We start from the raw sequence: 27113 nt of genomic DNA, 5'->3' as shown, positions 1-27113 counted from the left end.
GGGTAGCAACAGAGGCGCCCTGTGACACATACATTAACATCTTCTAGCACTAAAATATTATAAACTTCTGAATTTACTTGGTACATTGAATATATAGGTAGTATTTGAAGTCACATAGCATAGGAAAATCTTCAAGTTCCCCACTTGAAGGAGCCATGATTCAGCCCAGGTTATACAGATACAATGCCTATCTCAATGGAGCACTATGATAATTCAAATAATAATAATCTAAAGGTACAGGTTTAAAATAATGGGATATTCTTTTAATGTTGGGAGGGTTTTAGAAGTTTTTTTTTCTTCTGATACCAGAGATTTTCCATGTATAACCTGCAATTTCTTATTTCACAAAATGACCACTCTACATTTATTCTCATCACTCTATATTAACCCAACAGTGTTGTCTTCCTCAAAAGTTCTTAAGTAATTGAACATGGCACTTGGATTTGACGGTATATCTCCTGCATTTGAAGTTTGTTGTTATAGTGATAGTTCTGGACGGGAACATCATCAAGGACCTTGGAAAATATATTCTGTTTATGATGTAAGTATGTACTCCACCTCTGGGGCAGCCTTGATCCCCAAGCATAGTAGAGTCCTTCCTCCAAGTGGCTCTGTGGTCCACCTTACGACCAATGGGCCCTGGGTTCTTGGGGCCCAGTGCCTCTACCTACTGGCTGCAGACATAAACAAACAACCCCTGTGGCCTCTAGGACATTACTGTTAATGATGAGAGGAAATCAAGGCCCAACAGATAAGGATAAACAACATTTTATTCCCAGAAAGGAGAGGGGTAAATTAAAAGAAAGGAAAGAGGACAGGCAAAGGAATTAATGATGTAGCGAACAGATGAATAAGCAACCAGTCCTACAGCAATAATTGGACACGAAATGCCCATAAACTAAGTAAAATAACAAAAAATGCCCCCCACATCTTCCTACAAGCCGTAGCTGTCTGGTGGAGATGTAGGTCAATCGGAAGGACTATTGTCCTTCACTGGGAAGCCAGTAGCTTTCTTTTTTGGCTGGAGTGGGTCCTTAACTTCCCTGGCTGTCTCCTGGCTCCTGCTGCAGGACAGACATACAAGGCCATAGGTTGCCTACCCCTGTGATACACCAAAGGTTTGCAGTACCAGTGGGAGCACCCTAGGCACTTAGTAGCACAAGCCCCACTGACTTTCAATGAAATGTAGGTTCCTAAGTCACTTAAGCACTTTTCACATTTTACCCTTAGTTTGAAGTTCCTATTAAATGTCTTAAATTTAATGGCAGAATTTACCTTTAGTTAAGATTTTCAATGGGAAACCAGCTCTTTCTTCCATTAACTTGGCACTTATTAATACTCCTCTCCTTTATGCCTTGAAAAGTCATAGAAAAAGTGAACCTTCTCTCTAAACTTTGGTGCTTTAACTTGAAAAGGTCTGTTGGTAAATTAGCATGTCTCACTTTCCACAAGTGTTCCACAGGTGTTTGCTCTTACAGGATGCTAAAGCATGTATTCATTTAACGTGAAAACAATCTATACAGAAATTCTAAGAGAAAATCCCAAAGATTTTGTACAGCAGCAGGATGCAGCATCTCTTTTCCTGGGGTAAGAACACTTGTGTAAAAGAAAACATGGAGGATAGAGAGAAGCAATCATAATAATAGTTAGCATTATTTATATGATGTTAGAGTTGATCAGGTCTGTCAGAGTACACAACTCTGCTCTCGTATATGCATGCATAATCCTTACTATCTTAATAGCAATTGCAGGGATGCATCTGAAAGTAATATCAGATGCAAAAAGACTAGAAATCCAATGTTGCGTGTTATGAGGGAAATGCCCTAGCTTCCATCTCAAGGGCCTGGTCCTGTTGCCATAGAAGTCAATGAGAGTTTTGGTAATGGGAGCTGGATTGGGCCCCCAATTCAGTCAAATATAGATAGCAATGGATAGTATTGTGTTTCTAATTTGGCTTGAGTTATTACTTTCAGACTCTGTTCCTATGCTTATCATTTTTGCTGTGTGTTGGGTTAGGTTTTGATGAGTGGGTTAAAAAATATACGCAAAGTTGCTTCAAGATGAAGGAAGACTTTCTATAAGTTTGTGCTGACCACGAAAGTGCATCTTAGATTATGTTTATTTGGATTCTTTGGATGTTTTATGTACAAATTCTTTGAGCTGGATGGGTGCATGTGACATGCCTAAAAGTAAATGTTTGATCATTTAAATTGTTTTTATTTGTAATATAAAATATCACTTCAATGGGGTTGTATTCTTGAAAATTGGCTAGGAAATGTGCTAATTCCATTTTTCCCACGAAATCTGTACTACAAGTCTGTCACCTATGTTAGACCCCACCATGCATAAATTCCCTCTACCACATTTCTTACATGCTTGTCCATCTGTGTATATCCACTTTGAGAAATGGAACATCCAGTTAACCAGAGCAGTCAAAGCAAGGCTCCAGTAGGGCTTTGCATTGAAAACCAGCTGCAAAGGAAGGCCATATGGTCCTAGTCAGTTTGACCCTGTCCACACTATGGCTTATAATAATGTTTGAAACTCTGCCCAACAATAACCTGTGTGCATATTCTTAAATAGTGCAGGCGCGATTTAGGGAAATGCACATTTTGTTACCAATTTCATTTACTGAATAGGCATAAACTTTTATCAAATATAGGGAAGATGGAAAAATACATGTACAGTGTAAAAAGTCCTCTTTCTTATCCTGCTCAACAGAAAATATCTTCTGTGTACTTTAGAGTCTTAGCATTGGTCACTTTAAAAAAATGGCAGTATAGAATTGTGTTTGTCTCAATGATTTCCAGATAAAATATGCTTACATGGAAAAAACATTTATTTTTCCCTAATTGCCAGCATCAGAAAGTCCACTTGGGATTTGCAGATAAATCTGAGTTAATTCTTTCTCACATACCATCACCAATGATAAAGGCTCTGCAGGTCAGATCAGGCTCTCAGGTAGCATCTGTGGCACCATATTGCTTTCAGTTGGTTACTACAGGTGTAATGGCTGTATAATTGGAACTTAATAAAGAATGCTATCATCATGCCTCTACCGAGTAGTATCAAATGTTGGGGCCTTACAAGTCAGTTTCTGGCTGGAGGAGAAATCAGTTGTGCAGACTGAGTATATTCTTAGTGTAACTTGGTTTTTTACACATATACACAAGTCTGGAAAGAGAAGTGGTCACAAACAGCATGCAAACAATCCTCTCTTTCAGAACTCTCAGACAAACACCAATGCTCAGTTCTCCGGGAGCAACTCTGCCTCAAGAACTGACTATAGTTACAGAGATTAAGGCAGAGAGCAAACGCCGTAGCTGCTTGCCACCGTTCCCCTAAAGGAACCACAACAGAACAAACACAGCATTTCTTCCAGGACTAAAAACTTGCTCATATGCTAAGAAAAATAACTTGTAAGACCATGTCTGGACATCCCTGTCATAACACTGCCGATGATGTGCAAGAAGGAGGAGAATCCAAATCATTCTCCTATCTGTGCTGACTTTTCAGGAATAATAGAAGTAAAACATATTTTTATCACTGTCAGCAGATAGAATTCTGAATGCACCCAGAAAGCAGATCTGATGCCATTTTTATATAATTTTCAGAGTAGAATTTGCACTTTAAGGCTCTGTTAGACAAACTTCAGAGGCATGAAAGTATGCATGTGGAAAAATTAGACAGTTTTATAACAGACAAAACAAAATGATAAACTTCACCAATCATTACATTTTCATTTTTATTGATTAGTTCTGTGCACTGTGAAGCCTTCATGTGAGTCACATTTAAAGCTGTCAAGTCCTATTAATTGCAAAACAACTGAATTTAGTAATTTTCCCTCCCCACATTGAGTCATGAGCCTGGGTATGCAGGGAACTTGGGGTTACTGATAGGTGATGTTGAGGATATAACTGGTTTATTCCTAAGGCATTGTCAATTGTTTTAGATTGTATGTTTGTTTTGGGGAATAGTTAATCCACTGTTGCACTTTGTTAGATTCTCTTAGACCCACATGCATTCTCCTGTCAATATATAAAGGAGTTTGAGATCCCTTATATATTGTAACACAGAGGAACTGGAAGAAAATGTAAATTAAAGTGGGGTTATAGCCACATTTTCATAGAGAAGCAATTGCCATGATAAACATAAAATCATAACAATGAGTGACCAAATTAACTGTGCCCCTGAGGCTGCTCTAACCTGTGCTGTAGAGGTGGTGGTGGATAGGGGAGAGTGGAGCATGTTATTTCAGTCCTTGCAGCAGCTCAGAATCTGGGAGGCACAAAAATGGTTTAAGGCTGCCTTTGTCCCCCCAGCCCTTGGGATGAGTCTTCTGTGCTGTGCCACTCAGGAGTCACAAAACAGAATCTGTCCCTAATTAAGTTGTGAATCCCAAAGCCAAACATAGAGTACCTTTTTCATTGCTGTGGAGGTTCAGTTACAGCCCAAGAGCATGTACTCTGGCATAAAAAGTCTATGTTGTATAACAAGAAAAAAAAGCCTCAGATGATTTTGAAAGCTTCTCAAATTCTTTGTTTTTTCCACAGTCAATATGGGCAGTTAACGGGATTTTTTAACTGTTTAAGATTTCTGCTCAGAAACCCAATCAAATCCAAAAGAGAAGCCACAAATCCACTCACCACTTTTGTCTTTTAGAAAAAATCTCCAGTACCCACTGTCCTCATTTTCTGTCCAGTCCTGCAAGGTTCTTAGTGTGTCTTGAAAGTTTCTGAGCAACCTAGTTTTCTATCATGGCCAAGGAGCACTGAGGTTGCTCAGGAACTAACAGCAGGAACCCACACCTTGCGGAGTTGGACTAAATCCTCTTATAGCTCCATAAGAGGACCATCACCCAATTTATGTCTGCAACGTGGATCAATATCGGCCTGGGTCTGGACCATATGGCGGGCATGGCGTTTCTGCTCATCCTTGCTAATGGGTTAGTTGTACAATACAGTACCTGCTCATTGGCTGTATAATAACTTAACAGCTGTCATTTTTCAGTTCAGAAGGTGGAGAAAGCTACTAGGAGAGAGGCTGTTTTAATAAACAAACTAAGGAAATACAGCCTAGATGGCGCTACTATAAGGTGGGTGCATAACTGGTTGGAAAACCATTCCCAGACAGAAGTTATCAGGGGTTCACAGTCAAGGCAGAAGGGCATATCGAGTGGGTTCCCACAGGGATCAGCTCTGGGTCCAATTTTGTTCAATATCTTCATCAATGATTTAGATAATGACGTAGAGTGTAAACTTATAAAGTTTGCAGATGGTACCAAGCAGGGAGGGGTTGCAAGTGCTTTGGAGGATAGGATTAAAATTCAAAATGATCTGGAGAAATGGTCTGAAGAAAATGAGATGAAATTCAATAAGGACAAATGCAAAGTACTCAAAGTACTCCAAAGTACTTTAGGAAGGAACAATCAGTCACACACATACAATATGGGAAATGACTAGGAAGGAGTACTGCAGAAAAGGATCTGGGGGTCATAGTGGATCACAAGCTAAATATGAGTCAACAGTGTGCTTACAACTTCTAATGAGGCTTCTCTACCCTCAAGATGTTCCATAAAATAATCTCCCATGTGTAAACCCTCCTCCCAGCCTGTCCAAGTTCTTGCCAGTTGCTTCAAAGAGAAAACAAATGCTTTCCAGCAAAGGGCTTCTCCTCTTTGACGCTAGACTTAGACTGTAAGGTCTCTCTTCTAATTCTCTCTGCTGTCCTTTGGAGACCCTATATTCGAATGCCCTTTTGTTGCCCACACATCCCATACCTGCCCTATTATAATTATATTTTTCACAGCATCCCAAACTGTACTGGACACCTCATAGAACAAATAAAAATTCCTGTGTCAAAGAGCTTACTATCTCATTACAGGTAAGATGCAATGAGCGATACCATAGCAAATAATAGGATAGCAGTGGGTGGCACAGATAAGGGTGACACTAACAAGATCACACAATTATCTGTGTTTGTTATGTGCAGGCCTTGGAGGGTCCATTCATTTCAGGGAGGAGGGTGGTGGTTGTGTGGAGAACTGAGGCAATAGGAGGTGAAAAACATACATACTGTAATAGAAAAGGTCAGAAAGAGAAAGAGATGAAGGAGGTCTGTGGAACTAGGGGCAGGCAAATTGAAAAGAGGAGCTTCACACACCTTCAAATCCACTAGGTCTGTGATACCTTTGGGTGAAGAGTGCAAACCTTCTCAACCTTTTTGAGCTTGTATTATTACCTGGTTTAGATCTTATGGGCTACAGTCTGCCCTGCCTTACATCCTGGGTAACCCTGGGTGCAAAGGAGGGCAGAATTTGGCTCTGTGAGCCAGATCCTCTGCTGGTATAAAATGCCATAGATCCGTTGACTACTATCTAAACTGTTCATGTCAGAGCTGGCTCCAGGGTTTTTGCCACCCCAAGCAGCCCAAAAAAAAGCCGCGATCTGCGGCACTTCCGCCGCTGCTTCATCGGCGGCAATTCGGCGGCAGGTCCTTCCGGCCAAGAGGGAGTGAGGGACCCACCGCCAAATTGCCGCTGAAGAGCCGGACGTGCCGCCCCGTTCCATGTGCCGCCCCAAGCACCAGCTTGCTGTGCTGGTGCCTGGAGCCAGCCCTGGTTAGTGTTTGAACTAGTTTGTAAGACCCCTATATGGCTATAGATTGAGCAACACACTGTTAGCAATTAGTAAATAATAATCTCTGTTAGACTGGCAATTCACAATCTTCTCATTGACAATGCTAATAAGATCTGAGTGAATTAGCCACAGGCTGTCTTGTTTGCTGAATTTGGTCAGCAATAGACTTAAACTTGTGTAAAAAAAACATACACAGGGAATTGGTGGCGTTTTTTTATTAATGCACTTGTGATAGTGGCAGTAATGGGAATGTCAGAATTATTTAACGAGCTTGTACTGACACAAGCATTGCTACAGGTGCTGTTTTTCCTCTTTTCTTCTAGTTTTTACATGTAGAGTTCTCAGTACCATCTGTCAAGAGGACTGGGGGGAATATAAACATAGGAAACTTTAGTCTTTGTACTTCCCACGGTCAACTGAAGGGATATGGTTAGAAATAATGTTGACAGTTGGCAATGCTACTAATAAAAGCAGAGGCATGATGAGCTTTTGTTTGTTTGTTTTATTGAGGTTTATGTTGCATTATATAGAATGCACACTAATTTAGATTGGGTTGTTGTTTCAGAAAATATGATGCCTATTTATATGCCAACATATCTTTGCCTTTTTCATATCATCAGATTAATCTCATAATTCCTAACATGTATGTTGTGCCTCTAACAATTTTTAAAATGTTTTCCTCTTATTGAAATCTGTATTATTTAACCCAAAAAAGGTCATTCAGGCTTATGATGGAAATTTAACTCCATTAACAGGTGACCTGAACAATTTTTAAAAAGATTGTATGCGTTTATTTTCGGTAGTTCCTTTTGGGCAGGTACAGTACTTTCAATTCCCTATGTAAAGCAACATGCACAGTATAAAACTATTATTTGTATGATGGTAGCATCTAGGAATACTAGTCAAAGACCATGATCCCATTGTGCTAGGCACTGTACAGGCATAAAAAAGACAGTTCCTCACTCAAAACACTTGCAATCTGCAGTCAGGAGACAAAACAAACAAAGAGGATGGGGGCGTGGGTTGAGAGTATGAGGTTACAAAGCTTCGCAGACAAGTAGAGGCCTCAGCTTGCCATCCAGATAGGTAGTGATTTGCAAGCATCATGGCACTTGACATAAATATTAAATAATATAAATAAAAGAGGGTTTTATTAGGAATTCTCCTTAAACTCCATATTCTTTAGCTTTATCCACATGTTCCCCAGCAAAAAAGTAAGTATCTAGATATATTTAGCGCCAGCTTCTTATCCTAAATGTGAGACTGTTCTTGCAATCTTTCACATAATCCAGTAGTTCATTTTTTCCTTACATTTGTGTATGCTGTTGTGAAAGGTGCTGGATAGAGAGGCTTGGAGAATGAAGTGCTCTGTTTACGCATAGTACGAATATAGCATTGTCAATGGGAAGGCCAAATTTTCTACACAGCCCTACAAAAGTATCTCAATGGTATGTAAGAATCTGGCTTTAATTTGTAGCATGTGTTTAAGGAGATACAGTGTATAGACTAATTGTCCCCTTGATTAAAAGCATTGACTGTGGTAAGTTTTATTTTTCCTTTGCTTTTCTTTCCAGATCCTGGATATGGGAACTCGTCACCACACTGTGACAAAAGCAGAAGTTCCTGATCATATCCTTTACATTACTGGAACCTGTGTTCTTATAATTGGATCTATTGGAGTTATAGGAAACCTTTTAGTTCTCTATGCATTTTACAGGTATAGAAATTCAGTTCCAGACATTGTTGATTTAGCAAGCCCCATGCCTTGAGCTTGTACAGTAGCATGTGTGTGTGTTATGTGTGAGGGAGAATAGTCTGAATCAGTTTCCTCTCTGCACGTATTTGTTGATGATGTAAGATGCAGAAATGGCCATGTGCATATCATCACTAGGAGCATCACTGTAAATTCTTTTTCCTTTGAGTAATTCAAAACTATGAGAAAATAAACACATGGGACTTGTTTCATGATGGACTAAAATTACAGATTTGAAGAAATGATTAATTGCACCATTATATTCTCTCTCTTGCTCTCCCTGACTTCCTTCACCCTCTACCACCCAAGAATATGTAAAAGATACTGTCAAGATTTCCTCAAACAGTCACCCAAAGGTGTGGGGGGGGAGGGGGAGGAGGAGGAGGAGTTGGATCCAGGAAGCACCCTGGTACACGAGATGAGGCTATGCCATCAATGCTCTCCATGCCTGCAGGCAGACAGTAGGATTCCTGTCCGTATTTATACGTTGATGGCTCATGACAATGTAAAGCAGGGAGAGCTCTCCCGTCGACATAATAAAACCAGCTCAACAAGCAGCGGCAACTATGTCAGCAGGAGAGCATCTCCCACTGACATAGCGATGTGCACATCAGTGTTTAGGCCGGCAAAACGTATGTCACTCGGGGGTGTTTTTTCACACCCGTCTGGGAGGGCTGGTTTAGTGGAGAACAATGGCACAGGGAAGTGGTCATCCCATCCCATGCCAAGAGCCTAACACCTATGAGAAAGTTTTCATACCATCAGGAGAGACAAGCAGAGCATGGTGTGGAGCCAGCACTCGCAGTTTTTATACCTTCCCATCCAAGATCTGAAGGCTTCATCATCTCTTTTGCTCACAGCAGCAGAGGGGTGAATCTGGGCCAGCGGTCTGCAGGGCCGGATTTCCAATTAGGCACAGTAGGGATGCCTAAAAGTTAAAAGTGGTCTCCTGGCACAGGTTGGTGGCCGCCTAGCATGTGGGGCTGGAGCAGGGTGAGCATCTGAGTCAACCCGCATGGGGGCACTGTGAGCCATGGCCGGGAGGGGTGGCTGCTGCAGGTGCTCGGAGCATCCCAGCCACTTCCCAATCTCAGCTGCCCCGCTGCCTCTGCCCTGTGCCTGGGAAGGACAGGGAGGGGCATGGCTGGCACCCCATTCACTTGCACGGGCAGAACCGGAGCGTGGCTGCCACGCTGGGCTGTGGGAGGGACGGAAGACACCCAGGGACTGCTCACTATTGGGAAAGGTACAGTCCCCACCTTGCCTAGGGTGGGTGGGCTGCACCCTGGCTCGGGCTGGGAATGCCGTGCGTAGCAGAGGTTCTCGTGCCTTCCCGGGAAGGCTGTGCCCTGGCTGCTCCCGCTGCCCTGAGACTGCTCCACCAGCGGAGCAGGGGGCTAGGAGCGGGCTGTGCTGCTTTGAGGGGCTGCTGCGGGGAGGAAAGGGGCCAGTATATTGCGGCTGGCACGAATTTGATACAATACACAATATGTTTCACGTTCATATTGGTGCAGGGTCAGCTGTAGGCAGGGAGGGCACTAAAGATGCTGTTCCTAGGGGCACGTAAGGTGTAAATCCAGCCCTGGCTGTCTGAATTATGCCAGCCAGACTGATGTTGATACACTTTTCCCACAGCAAACTATTATTGCAACACTTACTATTTTGCCCTTCATACAAAAATTTAAAAATGGCTGAACTTTGAGACTTGGCCTGTTAATAGTGCTCCATCAGCCAGTGAGTTCGAAAAAAATATTGGTTAGATAATATTACTATATACTCTTGGAAAGTCACTTCTGAACATGCTCATTAGATATGTTATAAGTAAAATAGATCATGCAAATTTTTCTTTGAAAAATAGCTTTTTTAACATGGCAGTGTTTAACGTCAGGAACAGAAGAAAGTTTTGGTTTTGTGAAAGCTGCAGTTCTAGCAATTTCACACATTTTGCTGCATTCTGCAGTGTTCTGCAAAATCCAAGCTTTCATTTAAAATGTTTTTTTTTTCCAGTTTCCATAATAAAGCCACCTGTGCGTCATCAGCATAGTTCTGCTGTCCTGTTCAATCAGACCTGGAGAACACTATCTCCAGCAAACAATCGCAACAGCAAAGGTCTGAACTCTGCCCCCCTACAATCTATTCACTGCAGCAAGTTGTGAATTTCAAAACCTAGTTGGAACCATACAAAGATTAACATTATTACTCAGGAGTGATTTCTTTCTCCGTTTTTACTTCCTTTTTTAAAAAGAAAATTAAATTAAATTGACGATAAGTATTTATCTTTTGGTAGTCATCAAAAACCAGGTACTATACAAACAGAAAACAGGCAAGCGCTGACTTGAAGGGTTTATCATCTAAAGGTGTTGGAGGAAACCTATATTAATTAATTACTTATACTGAACTAATTAATTACTTAGATATTGGCATAGAAAGTATGCTTATTAAGTTGGCAGATGATGCCAAACTGGGAGGGATTGCAACTGCTTTGGAGGATAGCGTCAAAATTCAAAATGATCTGGAAAAATTAGAGAACTGGTCTGAGGTAAACAGGATGAAGTTTAATAAAGACAAATGCAAAGTGCTCCACTTAGGAAGGAACAATCAGTTTCACACATACAGAATGGGAAGAGACTGTCTAGGAAGGAGTACGGCAGAAAGGGATCTAGGGGTTATAGTGGACCACAAGCTAAATATGAGTCAACAGTGTGATGCTGTTGCAAAAAAAGCAAATGTGATTCTGGGATGCATTAACAGGTGTGTTGTGAGCAAGACACGAGAAGTCATTCTTCCGCTCTATTCTGCGCTGGTTAGGCCTCAGCTGGAGTATTGTGTCCAGTTCTGGGCACCGCATTTCAAGAAAGATGTGGAGAAATTGGAGAGGGTCCAGAGAAGAGCAACAAGAATGATTAAAGGTCTAGAGAACATGACCTATGAAGGAAGGCTGAAAGAATTGGGTTTGTTTAGTTTGGAAAAGAGAAGACTGAGAGGGGACATGATAGCAGTTTTCAGGTATCTAAAAGGGTGTCCTGAGGAGGTGGGAGAAAACTTGTTCATCTTAGCCTCTAAGGATAGAACAAGAAGCAATGGGCTTAAACTGCAGCAAAGGAGGTTTAGGTTGGACATTAGGAAAAAGTTCCTAACTGTCAGAGTGGTTAAACACTGGAATAGACTGCTTAGGGAGGTTGTGGAATCTCCATCTCTGGAGATATTTAAGAGTAGGTTAGATAAATGTCTATCAGGGATGGTCTAGACAGTATTTGGTCCTGTCATGAGGGCAGGGGACTGGACTCGATGACCTCTCGAAGTCCCTTCCAGTCCTAGAGTCTGTGAATCTATGAATAAAACCCATCACCCTGAGATCCGAGCACTGAAGGGTGCATAGCTAGAATGAATAATGTTACGTTTTTCACAGAGCACTTGAGAGACTTTTTGAACATTAAATTTGTTTTCTATTTTTGTTTAATCCCATGTTAGGTCACTGTTTTTTCTTACAGCTAAGAAGTTTTTATTATCAGTCTGGACCATGATTCTTCCTGGTCATGACAAAATGAAAGTGACTGTAAATTCTTCCATTCTGAAACCTTCCGGTGCCATCATCTTTGATTTCCCACCATTGGTAACAGCGTACTTAGCATTAGCACAGGGGTCGGCAACTTCTGGCACGCGGCTCGCCAGGGTAAGCACCTGCCACGTCCGCAGGTTCGGCTGATCGCGGCTCCCACTGGCCACGGTTCGCTGCTCCAGGCCAATGGGGGCTGCGGGAAGTGGCGCAGGCTGAGGGATGTGCTGGCCGCGGCTTCCTGCCACCCCCATTGGCCTGGAGCGGTGAACTGCTGCCAGAGGGAGCCGCGATTAGCCGAACCTGCGGACGCGGCAGGTAAATAAACTGGCCCGGCCCGCCAGGGTGCTTACTCTGGCGAGACGCGTGCCAGAGGTTGCTGACCCCTGCATTAGCATATTCTGCTTTCACATTTTAGCTTTCTAGTGTCAGAAAAGGACTTTCCAGCTACTAATTCCAATCCGTGAACATTCTTGAGCTTCACTGGAAACATACAAGGCTGCTGATGGACTGGCTGAAATAGGTTCTCTTGCTTTACTAAAGACATAGCAAGGATGACATCCTATTGGGAAAATGTCAATGGAGTTTTAGGGGTTGCTTTTTAAACTTGTTCAAGACCAAAAAATTAACATGTAGGCTGCGATTCAGCTGTGACTTTTTCTTGAAGTGTATCTTATTACATCCCTTCTAATAGTATGCACAGTCAGGATTGGCTGTTTTTATATGTGTGTGTGTGTGTGTGTGTGTGTGTGTGTGTGTGTGTGTGTGTGTGTGTGTGTGTGTGTGTGTGCATCCTGTGGATGTAATCCTGAAATACTAAGAATTATTGCAGATGGATTCTGAGAACAAAAATAAAATAATAATACTGCATACTCCTTATATCTGATAGACATGTGATGTCACCTCTTTTTATATTATATATTCTTAATCCTGTGAAGGGGGCTGAATTCAAATACTAGAAACAGAAGCCTTCTATTTGTCCACATGATTGATACAATAGAAATCGCAGTAGTGAGCGCTTTCAGAGTAGCAGCCGTGTTAGTCTGTATCCGCAAAAAGAATAGGAGTACTTGTGGCACCTTTAGAGACTAAGAAATTTATTTGAGCATAAGCTTTCGTGGGCTACAGCATCTCTCCACAGTGAACTTCAATCCTGTTCTGGGTGGATCACCCATAGGATTGAGAGGATGTGGTAGTTAGTCTCCATGCCTTTTCAGTGTACTCAGATTGCCATCCAGGGTCCCAGTAATAGTGCTGTTTTCTGCATGAGCTAAAACCGCTAATTTTTATGTAGCCCACTGACCAGGAGTCAATTGATGACGACTTTTGGTCTTACCAACAGGAATAAATTCAACCCAGTGACCTAATGCAGAAGTGAAAGGTTCCATATCTCTTTACCAGTCCCTTGAGCCCGTCAGACTCCAACTTTAATATAGAATGGCATTTGTAGGCTTTACAGTACAGAATCACATGCCACCCCTTGGGAGATCATAGCTTAAGGTCTGTCTCAGAAGTCAGTCTTTGGGCCAGAGCATGACAGTGCGTGAAAACAGCACAGCCAATTATTGCAGACTTGATGCTTGTATCCAGCTAAGGTGGACAATTAGTATATGGCTTCTATGAAGTACCTTCTGATAACTGAAGGGTGGATCCATTTGGCACAGCTAAAATTTTCAACAAAGATTGAGTGGAGAGAGAGAGAGAGATGAGACAACAGTATTTATAGTAGGCAGAAAATGTAGGTCACACCTTGGTCAGGCTTTTCTATACAAGTCGCTGCTTTAGGGAAGCTGAGTGCCACTTTTGGCATATGCCTTGAATTTAAATGAATTTGCAAATGAGAAACTACACAGAAAATCATTGAGATGAAAGCTCCATAGTGGCACTTTTACAGTCACTTTCCAGTTTAATGATTTTAGAAGCCAAGAGAGAGTAGAATCAGCATTGTATACGAACTTCTTTACAATGGAGGGGTCAGATATAATGGTAGCCACAAGGAGCTACTGTAGTTTATAAATTGCTTCAGCTTCTTTGTTGAAGACCATCATAAAGATATTCTATTGCAATATTAACCCATCTGTGATCATTATGGTAGGTACACAGAGCAGTGCTGAGTGTGTATTTTGCCCCATGTACCTGTTATATTAGGTGGCATTGAAGCAGTTAAAATTGTCTCAGAATTTCCATTTTGCATGTATATCTTCAAGGATTTATAACTGAGATGTAACAATTCTCCCAGGCAGAAATTTGGCATACAAGTAAGGCAAATGTTATAAATACTACTGTGCTAGTTGGAAGAAATGAAAATATGTAATTGTATCTTGTGGTACTTCGTCTCTTTACACACCAGTGACTGTTTTAATTATAAGTATGTAGTCTATAGTTTTGCTTCTTATAAACAGCTCTATAATGTGAGACTCCAAATGAATAAAATGTCATTTGGTCTTGTGTATCTCCTTTGATGCTCAGGTTATCAAAAATCACTTTGAAAAAAAGTGAGTTCGGTCCTGCTAATACAGAGACTGACTGAACCAGCACAGCAGTATTAAAAATGCAGTGATCGCCCACGTACAGCCTTTGACACTGTGCTCTCCATTAGGGTCTGACCCTGTGAAATGGTGAGCACTCTCAACACTTACTGCTGTCAATGGCAACTGAGCGTGCTTAGCACATCAGGATCTGGCTCTATGGAGCAAAAACATGTTTCTCGGGAAATTTAGAGTTCTCTCCTACTCTGTTAAAATGGAGTTTGGTAAGTCTGAGTATATTCAATATAGTTCTACATTTATTGATAAAATGTTGGAAAATAGATCCTTTCCTCTTCCCCTAGTCATTGTTCCAAAATCCTGACATCCATAACTGTGGTAATGGATTGATGAATGAAGCATAAAATTGTAACCTAGAAAGTGTCAGATTCTTTGAGTAAGTAAACAGTAAAAACAAACATAACTGTCTGGCTTGTATTTATTTATTTTATTTATTGCATTATTTTTAAGCAACAAGAAGCTGAGGACACCGCCAAACTACTTTATAATGAATTTGGCTGTGAGTGACTTCCTGATGTCTGCTTCACAGGCCCCCATTTGCTTTATCAACAGTTTGCACAAAGAGTGGATACTTGGAGAAATAGGTACTTTTCAATACTAATTCATAGCTCCCTCTGTATGGGAACCTATCTTAGCCATCAGCATGTGGCATGGAGGCAGCAGCATCAAGACTCTTGTGGCACAAGCCAGAGTCTTGACATCATCAACCAACAGGACTGGCACAAAGTCACTGAATCCCGACCCTCTTGTGTTTTATAGGTTTGGTTCCTTCCCCTTCCAGTTCTTTGAATGAAAGGAATCAAACCTCTGGCTTCAAGAGCAACACCATAGTGATCACATGACCACTTAGCATGTAAGGCCAGTTACCATGCTTGATGATGGGTAGAATAGTTTTGTTAAGCCATATATAGAGTTTTTTTCTTTTTCTTGATTGACAGTGAATTATGTATGTATTTGTTTAGAAATGTATACCTGGTACCCAGTGCGAGGCCACTGGGAGCATTCAATCAGTAAAAAGAATCACAGAATAAGAGAGCCAAATGATGGCCTCAGCTGCTTCTCTCTTCCCCAAAACAAGGAAACTTGAGGTCTAAACTGTAGCTCCTTTGAAAATATTGCAAGCTCTGATTAAAGGCCTGATTCACAATTGCATTAGTTGTGCTTTTAGGCTGGCATAACTCCATTGGTAGCAATAGAAATAAATCAGCATAAAACTGGAGTAGCACAGTGGTGAATCAGGTCCTGAAACAACCTATTTAGTACCAGCAGAAGAGATTTATTCACTGGGCTCACAATATTGTTTGTCTCTCCCACTTCGCTATTTAGATATCGGTACAAATCCTGCCTGCCGTGCTTACACAAGTCATCCCATGATCATAAATGGGACAGTCTGCATGAGTGAGGCAAGAAGGATTTGGTCCATTAACTCCATGCTCCTGACATTGACATGATTACTTTTGGTGTCAATTGTGTCATTTTGAACTATGTGCTGTCTCTAGCATACCTTCATGTTTCTCTAGTGTACCATCATGTGTGATGACACGGTGTCACAGAAAATCCTAAGAAACGACTATTTGACACTGATTTCCAGGTCAAATTATTCAAATTGCAACTCTGTCTGTCTTTGTCTATTAGCAGAATATACAAAGGAAAAATCATTCTGCCTCAAAGTGAAAACTGTAACTTAAAATAACATTTTGTACCATATTTCATAGGACCAGTGGCTGTGTTTTCCATATAGGCTTTTAAATTGGCATGGAGTCAAAAGCACCTCTGCATTTTTAATTCATATAAAACACAGATACACAATGTGGGTGAAGTTTTATTAGACCACTGCTGTTGGTGAGAGAGATGAGCTTTCAAGTTACACAGAGCTCTTCTTTAGGTCTGGGAAAGGTACTAGTTTGTCACAGCGAAATGCAAGATGGAATGAATTGTTAGCATGAGTATTTAACACAGATTTCAAGGGAACATTAAAGGTGACGTGCCCATTAACCCCTCTCCAGTCATACGGGGAAGGGGTTGGGGAAAGAGTCTCTGGGTTGGGGGATGTGGGATCATAGGCGTGGGAACTAGAGGTGCTGCAGCACCCCATGTTTTACGCAGGCTCCTGCCCGGGGCTCCCAGTTGCTGCCCAGGTCCCAGTTGCTGGCCTGGGGCTCCGCTCCTGGCCCTGCTCCCACTCCTGCCCCCAGCTGTGGCCCCATCTTCAACCCCCTTACCGCTGTCTGGGTTCCCCTCTCCTGGAGACACGTCCCTGCTCTCAGTCCCAGCTCGGGGGTGGGGGGAGGACAGGGCCCACTATTAAGAGTTCCAGCACCACTGCGTGGGATTAAGTGGGTTACAGATTGTTGAAATGAGCCATAAATCCAGTGTCTGTGTTCAGTCCATGATGGTTAATGTCTAGCAGAGTTACAAATTTAAGCTCCCAGGCTCTCCTTCTGAAGGTGTCCCTTTTTCCTTTGAGGATGAGGGCTGTGAAGTCAGATACAGAGCAATCATTTTGTGAAAAGTGAAAGGTGATGCAGCGTTTTTTGTCTTTTATCATTTTCCTATGTGAATTCATTGATGAGCATAGTGATTCTCATTTCACCCACATAGTTGTTACTGGGGCATTTAATACATTGGATGAGGCCAACCACATGTTGTGATAGGCATGTGTTGGACCCATGGATCTTGAAAGGTTTGTTGTGAGGAGTGTTGATCATCATAACAGTGGAGATAAATCGATAGCAGTAGTGGGCAACCTGCGGCCTGCATATGGCCCATCAAGGTAATCTGATTGCGGGCCACGAGACATTTTGCTGATGTTGACCATCCGCAGGCGCGGCCCCCCCACAGCTCCCACTGGCAGCGGTTTGCCGTTCCCGGCCAATGGGAGATGCGGGCCGCAGGAACGTGCTGGCCGCCGCTTCCCGCAGCTCCCATTGGCCGGGAACAGTGAACCGCGGCCAATGGGAGCTGCGGGGGGCCATGCCGGCAGAAGGTCAATGTCAGCAAAATGTCTCGTGGCCTGCAATCAGATTATCCTGATGGGCCAGAGGTTGCCCACCACTGGTCTATAGGTTTTGCATCTTTTGTTCTGGCTAGGTCTGGTGCCACTATAAGTTGGTGTGTCCTGGTCTATGGGGAGCTTGTGTCTGACGGTGAGTTTGGAGAGGTTGGAGGGTTGTTTGAAGAGGGGGTTCATCCTGATTTCTTTCACGATGTGGTCCTCATTGAGTATGGGTTTTAATTGTTGTTGATATCCCTCATGGGTTCCAGTGTGGGGTGGCAGTCGGAGGGGTTTTATTTCTGTATTGAAGTAGGTTCTCTCAGGGTATTTGGGTGGCCCTTTCCCCCTGGACTGGAGAGGTGTTAACTGGCCACTTCACCTTGAATGGTCCCTTGAAATAGGCGTTAACTACTTATGCTAAACAATCTGTTCCACCTAGTCTTTAGTATTTAGCAGTGACACTCTGGGTATGTCTACAGTGCAATTAAAAACCCGCAGCTGGCCTGTGCCAGCTGACTGGGGCTCGCGAGTCTCAGGCTGAAGGGCTGTTGAATTGCAGTGTAGAAGCTCAAGCTGGAGCCCGGTCTCTACGACCATGCAATGTGGGAGGATGCCGAAGCTTGGGGTGTAGCCTGAGTCCAAAAATCTACACCACATTTAAACAGCCCTGATTCTCACGTCCTGTGAGCCTGAATCAACTGGCTTGGGCCAGCCATGGGTTTTTAATTGCAGTGTAGATTTAGCCTCTGAGTAAAGTTTCCCAGACCTGAAGAAGAGCTCTGTGTAGCTCAAAAGCTTCTCTCTCTCACCAATAGAAGTTGGTCCAATAAAAGATATAACCTCACCCATCTTGTGTCTCTAATATCCTGGGATCAACACGGCTACAACAACATTGCATAAAACGATGTTCATTTTTTGATGCATCCTTTTGTCTCTAGGAGACAAATGTCTGTTTCAGCATAGTTAAGGTCATTCTATTGGGCAGCATTCCAGGAAAATGTAACTTTAATTGTATTGGATTTTTGTTGAGGCAGTTTTCCATTGACAAATTATTCTCAGTCATAGCATTCAGTAGAGGGTCGGACATTTTTCCTGCTTACTTTTATATTAATTTTGTATTTGCCCTATTAAACAAAAATAAACTACTAATGCAGGAAGGCTGTATAAATTCCTATGATGAGAGAAGTGTTTTGAGTCAAGAACAGCATGATCACAAATGGGAAGTTTATTGCATCAGGCTGTAAGAGAGAGTTCTACATTTGTTTAGAAAACTAAAAATCTTACGTTCCACTTTTCTGTTTAGGTTGTGACCTGTATGCTTTTTGCGGGGCGCTCTTTGGAATAACCTCAATGATGACTTTATTAGCTATTTCCATTGATCGATACCTTGTGATCACTAAGCCTCTGCAATCCATGCGGTGGACTTCCAAGAAACACACATCGCAGATCATTGTTATTGTCTGGCTCTACTCGCTGGGATGGAGCGTGGCTCCGCTTCTTGGGTGGAGTACGTTGTTTACTCTTTTGTGTGTGTGTTTGTACATTATGGCACTTTTGCTTTGTTGCAGATGTGTAAAACGGCCCATAGGCATTATTGTTGAGTGTATATATGGCTAATGCCTGGGGGGTTGCTATAGTATAGTATATCTGTGTCTACAGCAGTGCAGGTGTTCTTTTTTTTCCAGGTATGCTCAAGCATAACAAATCCCCCAATGGCATAATAGGCATGTATCAGTACTTCTCAAGTCAGGAAGGGTAGGTACCTTCTCTCTTCAGCAGTAGTTGTCAGCACACTCTTACTTTCTCAGTCATCTTTTATGTCAAGAGATAAAGGGACAGATTATCAAAAGCCTGCCTTCCCTTCTGAGCTTGAAAATAAAGGCAAGAGTGACTAATGTCATGTAGATATCTGAGGTGAAGATGCAGCCTGGTAGTTGGTTATCTACATTAAATCAATAGCAACCTTGGTTATTTGCACATGCAAAATTGTGTGTGCAAAAAGGGAGGACATGTTGAGGCAAGGCTGACAATAACCCCTAATATTTTTCTTCCTTCTGTACTGGCCTTATATAAATAAATTGAAGTGACTATCTCAGGAGGAGTAAAATATTAGTGTTCCCACTTTTAAAACAAGTACACCTCTACCCCGATATAACGTGACCCAATATAACACGAATTCGGATATAACGCGGTAAAGCAGTGCTCCGGGGGGGGGGGGCGGGGCTGCGAGCTCTGGCGGATCAAAGCAAGTTCAATATAACGCGGTTTCACCTATAACACGGTAAAAAAATTTGGCTCCCGAGGACAGCGTTATATCGGGGTAGAGGTGTAGCTTTGAAAGATAATATTGAAAAATAGTATGTCTTCCTATTCAATGAGAAAAAATTGTCATCTCCATTTCAGCCTGAACAGAGATTACATAAAAAATAATAATATAATATTTAAAGTCTTTTTGAGTTCTTCTTCAAAGTCCACTGAAGATAGGAGGACTCTGTCTATTGACTTTAATGGTGTTTGGATCAGGACCTTAAATTCCCCCTACCTTCTTGTCTTTGTTAATGAGGGAATGACCAAACTGGCAAATATTGACCCCTATTGTCCACTCCCAGCTTCTGGCTGTCAGATTCTAGGGACACCCAGAGCATCTTGGCTAATAGCCATTGATCAACCTATCCTCCATGAACTTATCAAATTCTTTTTTGATCCCCATTATAGTTTTGCCCTTCACAACATCCCCTGGCAACAAGTTCCACAGGTTGACTGTGCATTGTGTGAAGAATTTATTTCCTTCTGTTAGTTGTAAACCTGATGCCTATTAATTTCAGTGGGTGATCCCTGATTCTTGTGTTATGTGAAGGCGTAAATAACACTTCCTTATTCATTTCTCCATGCCATTCATGATTTTATCGACCTCTACCATATCCTCTCTTTAGTCCCCTCTTTTCCAAGCTGAAAATTTAGATTTGCATCTAAAATCCATCACTGTTTGCTTGCTTCCACTTATTTAATTTGGAATTAAACTTTGATCATAAATAATTTTAGCTTCCTGTGCTTTTAATTTCCTTTCTCTTTCCTTTTTTAAAGGCCTGCTTTCTTCCTATCCCCAACTTTTCCTTCATTCACTTTTCGAAATGATCTCTCCCTCCTTTCTCTTCCCGCTGTCCCTTCCTTCCCTTTCTCCACTACTTGCCACAACCTTCTCTTACTGTCTGCTACTAAAACTTCTCCAGACACATGCACGTACACACTCACACCGCATACCTACCTGTCCCCACACCCACCCACAGATCCATCACTCGCCAAATATCCTCCCCACCACACATACATCCAATCACCCGCTAGTCATTACTTCCTCCATCTGTTGGGTCATATACAGATTTCTCTCCACCCTCAACCTCTTATGCTGGGACATTATGAGTATCTATCTCCCCTTCTGTCCACTGCTTGGTGTCTCCTTACCCCTTCTCAGACAGCCTGGCTAAGTATGACGGGGATGTGAGAAAAGTGGGGGAAGAATAGCCTTCTGGTTAAGGCACAAACCTTTGAGCCAGAGAGCCACAGTTGATAAGGATTCTATTCCTAGACTCTCCACTCCTGACTGATCTTGTCCAAACACTTGGCCTCAGTCTCTTAATTTTCATGTCTGTAAAAATGGGATAGGACTACTTACCTATCTCACAGGGCTATCATTTATTAATATTTGTTAAGCACTCTAAGATCCTCAGCTTAAATGTGCTACAGTGGAGGAAAATAATATTTCTGAAGGCCAACATTTTCAAAAATGACTATCCCTTTTGGGTCCTGGATTTTTTGTGTGTACCCAATTTGAGACATCTTAAAGGATTTTTAGCGGGTGGATTCTCAGCTCTTCTGAAAATTGGGCCTCTTTAAAGCATCCAAAAAATCAAGGCACTCAGAATTATTGGTCGCCTCCGAAAATGTCAGCCTTAAGTAACAATGATATTAGTTTGGACTTCTGTAGCATATTTCATCTGAGGATCTCAAAGTGCTTTACAGATTTTAAGGTGTCATTAGCCCCTCTTGAAAATCTTGGTCTAAATCTTTAGCACAAGTCAGATTTTTGGTCTTAAACTTTGATGATATTGTCCCTTTGGCTGTAAATTTCTCTACTTCTGTGATTTTTACCTCATGACCTTAAAGTGAGGTTTCATTGAGAGAAATGACCTAGTAAAAATTATACCTTCTTACTCAACAGAAATATTCCTTGGGTCAGATCTTCAGTTGACATAAACTAGTGGGGCTAATATGTGATATACACTTGTTGAGGATCTGGCTCCTTGTGTTTATTCAGTCATATCTACTGTAGTTAGTGATAGAAATAGAATCTTACTGCTTTTGAACCTGGTTAGCCCAGGTAGTGTCAAAACAGATGGATGAGCTGGATTTCTGCTTATTATTGTGCATCATTCACAGACATGTTTTGTTAAATCCCATTTGGTTAAACCTGTGCAGTGGGGATGCACAGATGTAACAAAGGGTATAATTTAGCCAGCAGGACATTTATTGATGTGGTTGTTGCACAAAAAAGATAAAAATGAGGCTGAGTTTGCAGGGCTGGTAGTTGGGGGTGTGGCGGGAATGGATTTTTACTTATAGGCAGAGCAGCTTTATTATGGAAATTATTGAGAGACCATGACATTGTGTTCACAGACCCTTTTCAGAGTAGAACAACTCTTGAATATTTTGAATTAGTGCATTTAGGGTTTGAATAAGCAGAAAAACCTCTTCATACTTAACAAGAGTGTATAATCTCATCACAAATCGTAATGAAATCTATTTACTCATGTTTTCTTTCAGGAACTGAGACAAGCATGCCACTTTCTGCTTGAAAATGTTTTTGTATTTTTAGAATTGACCTTTTTTTTGGTCAAAACAAAAAGTAATCTGGATTTTGTGGGTTTTCTCTCTTTCCCTCTCTTTTGTCCCCTTTTCTAGTGTAGAACCAAACATGGGAAGGGGGGGGGAATCATTTCTGTTTCAATCAAATTCAGATGTTTGATTTTGAATGAAAATGAATTTTTTGTTTGATTTCAATGAAAAATTAAAACCTGCCACATTTTTAAACAAACAAACCCATATTTTATTTTGTTTTCTTAATTTTTCACTGAAAATGCTTTCCATTTTTGGAACAGGCCTAATATTATCCTAACTATTCATTTACTACAAAGGCAGAAACATTTCAGCCTTCTCATCCCCTTCATCAGAATCTTATGAAGCCTGATTTAAACTCATGTTATTCCTTTCACTGCAACTGAAGCAGCAATATAACAACTGACAATAGCCTTTTTGATTTAATATTAAGATAACATAATTCCATGCCTTGTTTCGCTGTTCTAGTTTTCTGTATTGATTTGTTTATTAGCTAGCTTTATTTTAAAAGATAACCAATTAGGTTAACATTAGATATCCCAATAACCACATTTTTGTGTCATCATTGCTGTCTTACAACTCTTCTGTTACCAGTATCTAAAACTGAATCAGTGTGAACATAGAATATGGCATTTTTCCTGCAGTTGGGCTTTAAATTGAGCTGCAAAAGACATCTGCCTGTAATCAATAGCTTTACAGCTGAGTATACTGTGTAGGATTTAACTCGGAATGAGGCTTTAGCATTGATATCTGGGGCAATTAATTCTTGTAATAGTAAGTAATGATCTGCTTAATTGAAAGCCTTGGATATGTCAATAAAATATCACACAAAATTATTGCCTTTAATCAGGCTTGCAAATTTTATTCACTCGTTTGCCTGCGGTAAAATTTTGCAAAGTCTTTAATCATAAGTGCCACCACAACAACAATAAAAATTGGGTCTGAGTCCCATTTACACTAAGAGGTTTTGCATTGAAATTTACACTGATGCCCAGTTGTCAGGAAGTAAATCCTTAGCAATATGATCTGTTAAGATGTGGGAGGGATAGCTCAGTGGTTTGAGCATTGGCCTGCTAAACCCAGGGTTGTGAGTTCAATCCTTGAGGGGGCCACCTAGGGATCTGGGGCAAAAAATCCGTTCTATGAGATAGGTATATCTCCATATATTAATGTGGAATTTTCTTGCAATGAAAGCTCCATCACCTGAGTTCTGTAAAATTCAACTGGGCAAAGCAAGTAGAACAATCCTGCACTGACAGGGTAATTGCAGTGTGACCTGATAGTTCTTTTCCATCTCTAATTCCTAATATATGAGTTAAAACAATTATGTGCCATCAGTAGAAGAAAATAAACCAGATCAGCCTTGCAGTTGCCACATCTGCTGATTTCCCAAAACACGGTTGTCATAGTCCAGGGCTATCTGCACCTTTGACAGGGCCACCCAGAGGATTCAGGGGGCCTGAGGTCGGCGGTGGGAGGCCTCCGCCGCCGAATTGCCGCCGAAGACCCAGCGCTTCGGCGGCGGGTCCCAGGGCGGAAGGACCCCCCCACTGCCGAATTGCTGCCGAAGACCCGGAGCGGAAGAAGCTCCGGGGGCCCGGGCCCCACAAGAGTTTTCCAGGGGCCCTGGAGCGAGTGAAGGACCCTGCTCCAGGGGCCCCGAAAAACTCTCGTGGGGGCCTGAGGCAAATTGCCTCACTTGCCCCCCCCTCTGGGCGGCCCTGACCTTTCAAGCTGCTTAGTTTTTCTGAGTCCACCCCCTTTGGGTTACAAGCCTGTGTCTTTGCTTCTCAAGGTGAAGTTGCACAATTTCCCCCTCTCATACTGGTGCACCTTGTGCACCAACAGTGATTCCTTAGCAGGCACGAATGGTTTGAGCCCTACAAGTCTTCCCGTCAGGAGTTGTGACCAGTGTGGGAACACAGTGACATATGGGATGGGATATTCACCCCCACACAAGGCAGAGCAGGGTAAATTAGGTTAATTTACCTGATAGGCTGCACCTGAGGGAGAACTATGGTTTGAGAGGCTGATTGATGATGGAGCCCAGCTGAGAAGGAACATGCAGGGCTGATATAAAGCCAGGAAGCTGGCAGCAGAAAAGGACTGCAGGGGAAGTTGTCTGCAGTTTCCCTGTGAAAGAAGAGAGGTGTGTTTGGGTGTTACAGAGCTAAGTAGTCTGCAGTTAATCCGTTGGAGGAGGGAGTGTGGGTGGGTTGACTCAGAGAGAGGAGAGTTAGAAGATGTAGGAAGGGAGTCTAGGGAAAGAGCAACAGGGTCTGGGAGAAAGCAGAACACGGTTGGCTAAACATAGTCCCTGGTCTGGAACCTGGGTTAGTGGGTGGGCTTGGGTTCCCCTACCAGCCACTGGGGGAAGTGGCACAGACTGGGCAGGGGAGCAGAAGACTCTCTGGGATAGTCATGTGATCAGACTTTAAAACCCCATAAGGGACGCACTGTAGTGAAATGCCTGGGAGTGCCAAGCCATGACGAGAGATCACCCTGAGTTGCACGGGGCAGCAGGGTGCATGCACGAGTGACAGAAGGAGCTGTTGGACCTGGAAGGAGCTAATCCCCAGAGTAGCCAGGAGGAGACACTCTACTAGTGAGGGGACCCCATGACAACATAAAACAGTTTTTCCAAAGCATAGTTTAAGCTCAATAGTAAGAACAAAGCATAACAAGAGTGAAGCATTTTTAAATTTAAAAACCTGTCTATGTGCATAACTGCCTTACCTAAAGCTTATGTATGCAATGTTGTTGTAGTTGTGTTTGTCAAAGGATACGAGAAAGACAAGGTGGGTGAGGTAATATCTTTTATTGACCAACTTTTGTTGGTGAGAAAGAGACAAGCTTTCGAATTTACAGGGAGTTCTTCAGGTCTGGGAAACTTAATCAGAAAGTCACAGCTAAATATAAGATGGAACAGATGGTTCAGCATAAGTAGTTAATACATATTTCATGGGACCATTCAAGATAAAGTGACCCGTTAACACCTCGCTGGTAATAGGGAGAAAAGAAATGGGGGGAAGCATCTGGGGATGATTACTGATAATGGGTTTTAGATTGAATTAACACATTGGATTTATGGCTTATTACAACAATCTGTGATTTTTAGTGTCTAGCAAAATTATGAATTTAAGCTCCCAGGCTCATCTTTGGAAAGTGTTGTGCAGGTTTCCTTTGAGGACGAGGACTGATAGGTCAGATCCAGAGTGATCGCTTTGTGAGAAGAGTTCACACACAGGTGATGTGGTGTTTTGTCTTGAGAGTTCATCCAAGAGTATAGTGATTGTCTGGTTTCGCTCACATAGTTGCTATTGAGGCATAGTGCTTTGGTAGGCCTAACTTGTCTATACTCCCCCACATCTGGTACTGGGGTTCAGTCTGCTTCCCTGCGGGGGGCAGGGTGTGTGTCCCTCCTCTAGGGACTGCATTCCTTTATCCACCCCCAACATCCTTTGGCTTGGTCTACACTACAGAGTTAGATTGACATGCGCTGCCTTATGTCAACCCATCTCTGTACGTTTCTACACTAAAATGTAGCTCCCACCGATGTAACTTACCCATTACACCGATTTAATAACTCGACCTCGCCAAGAGGTGTAGCTCTTAAGTCAACTAAGGCCTTGGCTACACTTGCGAGTTACAGCTCAATAAAGCCGCCCACAGCGCTGTACTTCACTCCCCGACCACACTGGCAAGGCACGTACAGCGCTGTGTCTCCCTGGCTACAGCGCTGCAGGTCCTCCACCTCCCCGAGAGGAATAAGAGATACAGCGTAGTGACTACAACTCCCGGGTGTCAGTGTGAACGAGGAGTTAACTTGCTGCACTGTGATAATCCCCTTATCAAGTGGCCACTCTTCTCATTGTTGTGATCGGCTCCAGGAATGCAGAAGTGCCGTTTCAAAGCTCCGTACCAGAGTGAAAAAGCAAACATTTTGCTGTTTGCTTTGAGTGAGTGAATGAGAAGCAGGGAGAGCAGGGGGGTCAGAACTTGCAAGGCAGCGTGCTGACACACACTCAGCACCCCAAAACCCACTCTCTCTCCCCCCACACTCCCTGTCACACTCCACTCCACCCCACACCACCCCTTTTGAAAAGCACGTTGCAGCCACATGAATGCTGGGATAGCTGCCCATAATGCACCGCTCCCAATGCAGCTGCAAATGTGGCCACGCCAGTGTGCTGGTAGCTGTCAGTGTGGACAGACTGCAGCGCTTTCCCTGCTCAGCTGTACGAAGGCGGGTTTAACTCACAGCGCTGTACAGCTGCAAGTGTAGCCAGACACGTAGTTAGGTTGCCGCAGTATCAGTATAGATGCTGCATTGCTTATGTCGACTGTGGGCACGTCTTCACTACCCGCCGGATCGGCGGGTAGCAATCGGTCTATCGGGGATCGACTTATCGCGTCTAGTGAAGACGCAATAAAATCGATCCCTGATCGCTCTGCCTTCGACTCCGGAAATCCACCGCGGCAAGAGGCGGCAGCGGAGTCGACGGCGGCGCGGCAGCGGTCGACTTGCCACCGTCCTCACAGCCAGGTAAGTCGACCTAAAATACGCCACTTCAGCTACGCTATTCACGTAGCTGAAGTTGCGTATCTTAGGTCGACCCCCTGCTGTAGTGTAGACCTAGCCTGTGATTGCCTTTCAGAAACCATCCCTAATGCCCCACCCTGGTAGTTAAATCGGTGCAAACATTCCTGGTGAGGATGTGGACCGTGGACACAA

At 42.7% G+C, this 27113-nt stretch overlaps 1 protein-coding gene across 1 annotated transcript in view; it reads left to right on the top strand.

The window, feature by feature from the left end:
• The first annotated feature begins 430 nt into the window (after positions 1–430).
• Positions 431–27113, top strand: part of LOC135879154 (melanopsin-like) — a 62242-nt gene continuing 35559 nt past the window's right edge. Inside the window, exons 1-4 of the mRNA XM_065405018.1 lie at positions 431–541; positions 8213–8355; positions 14944–15077; positions 18792–18995. Coding sequence (XP_065261090.1) covers positions 431–541; positions 8213–8355; positions 14944–15077; positions 18792–18995 — 592 coding nt within the window. The remainder of the gene's footprint in view (positions 542–8212; positions 8356–14943; positions 15078–18791; positions 18996–27113) is intronic.

Source organism: Emys orbicularis, chromosome 5 (genome assembly GCF_028017835.1).
Source record: "Emys orbicularis isolate rEmyOrb1 chromosome 5, rEmyOrb1.hap1, whole genome shotgun sequence".
In the NCBI taxonomy this organism is placed as follows: Eukaryota; Metazoa; Chordata; order Testudines; family Emydidae; genus Emys; species Emys orbicularis.
The sequence above is the reverse complement of the archived record's forward strand: the minus strand, read 5'-3'. Positions and strand labels throughout refer to the sequence as shown.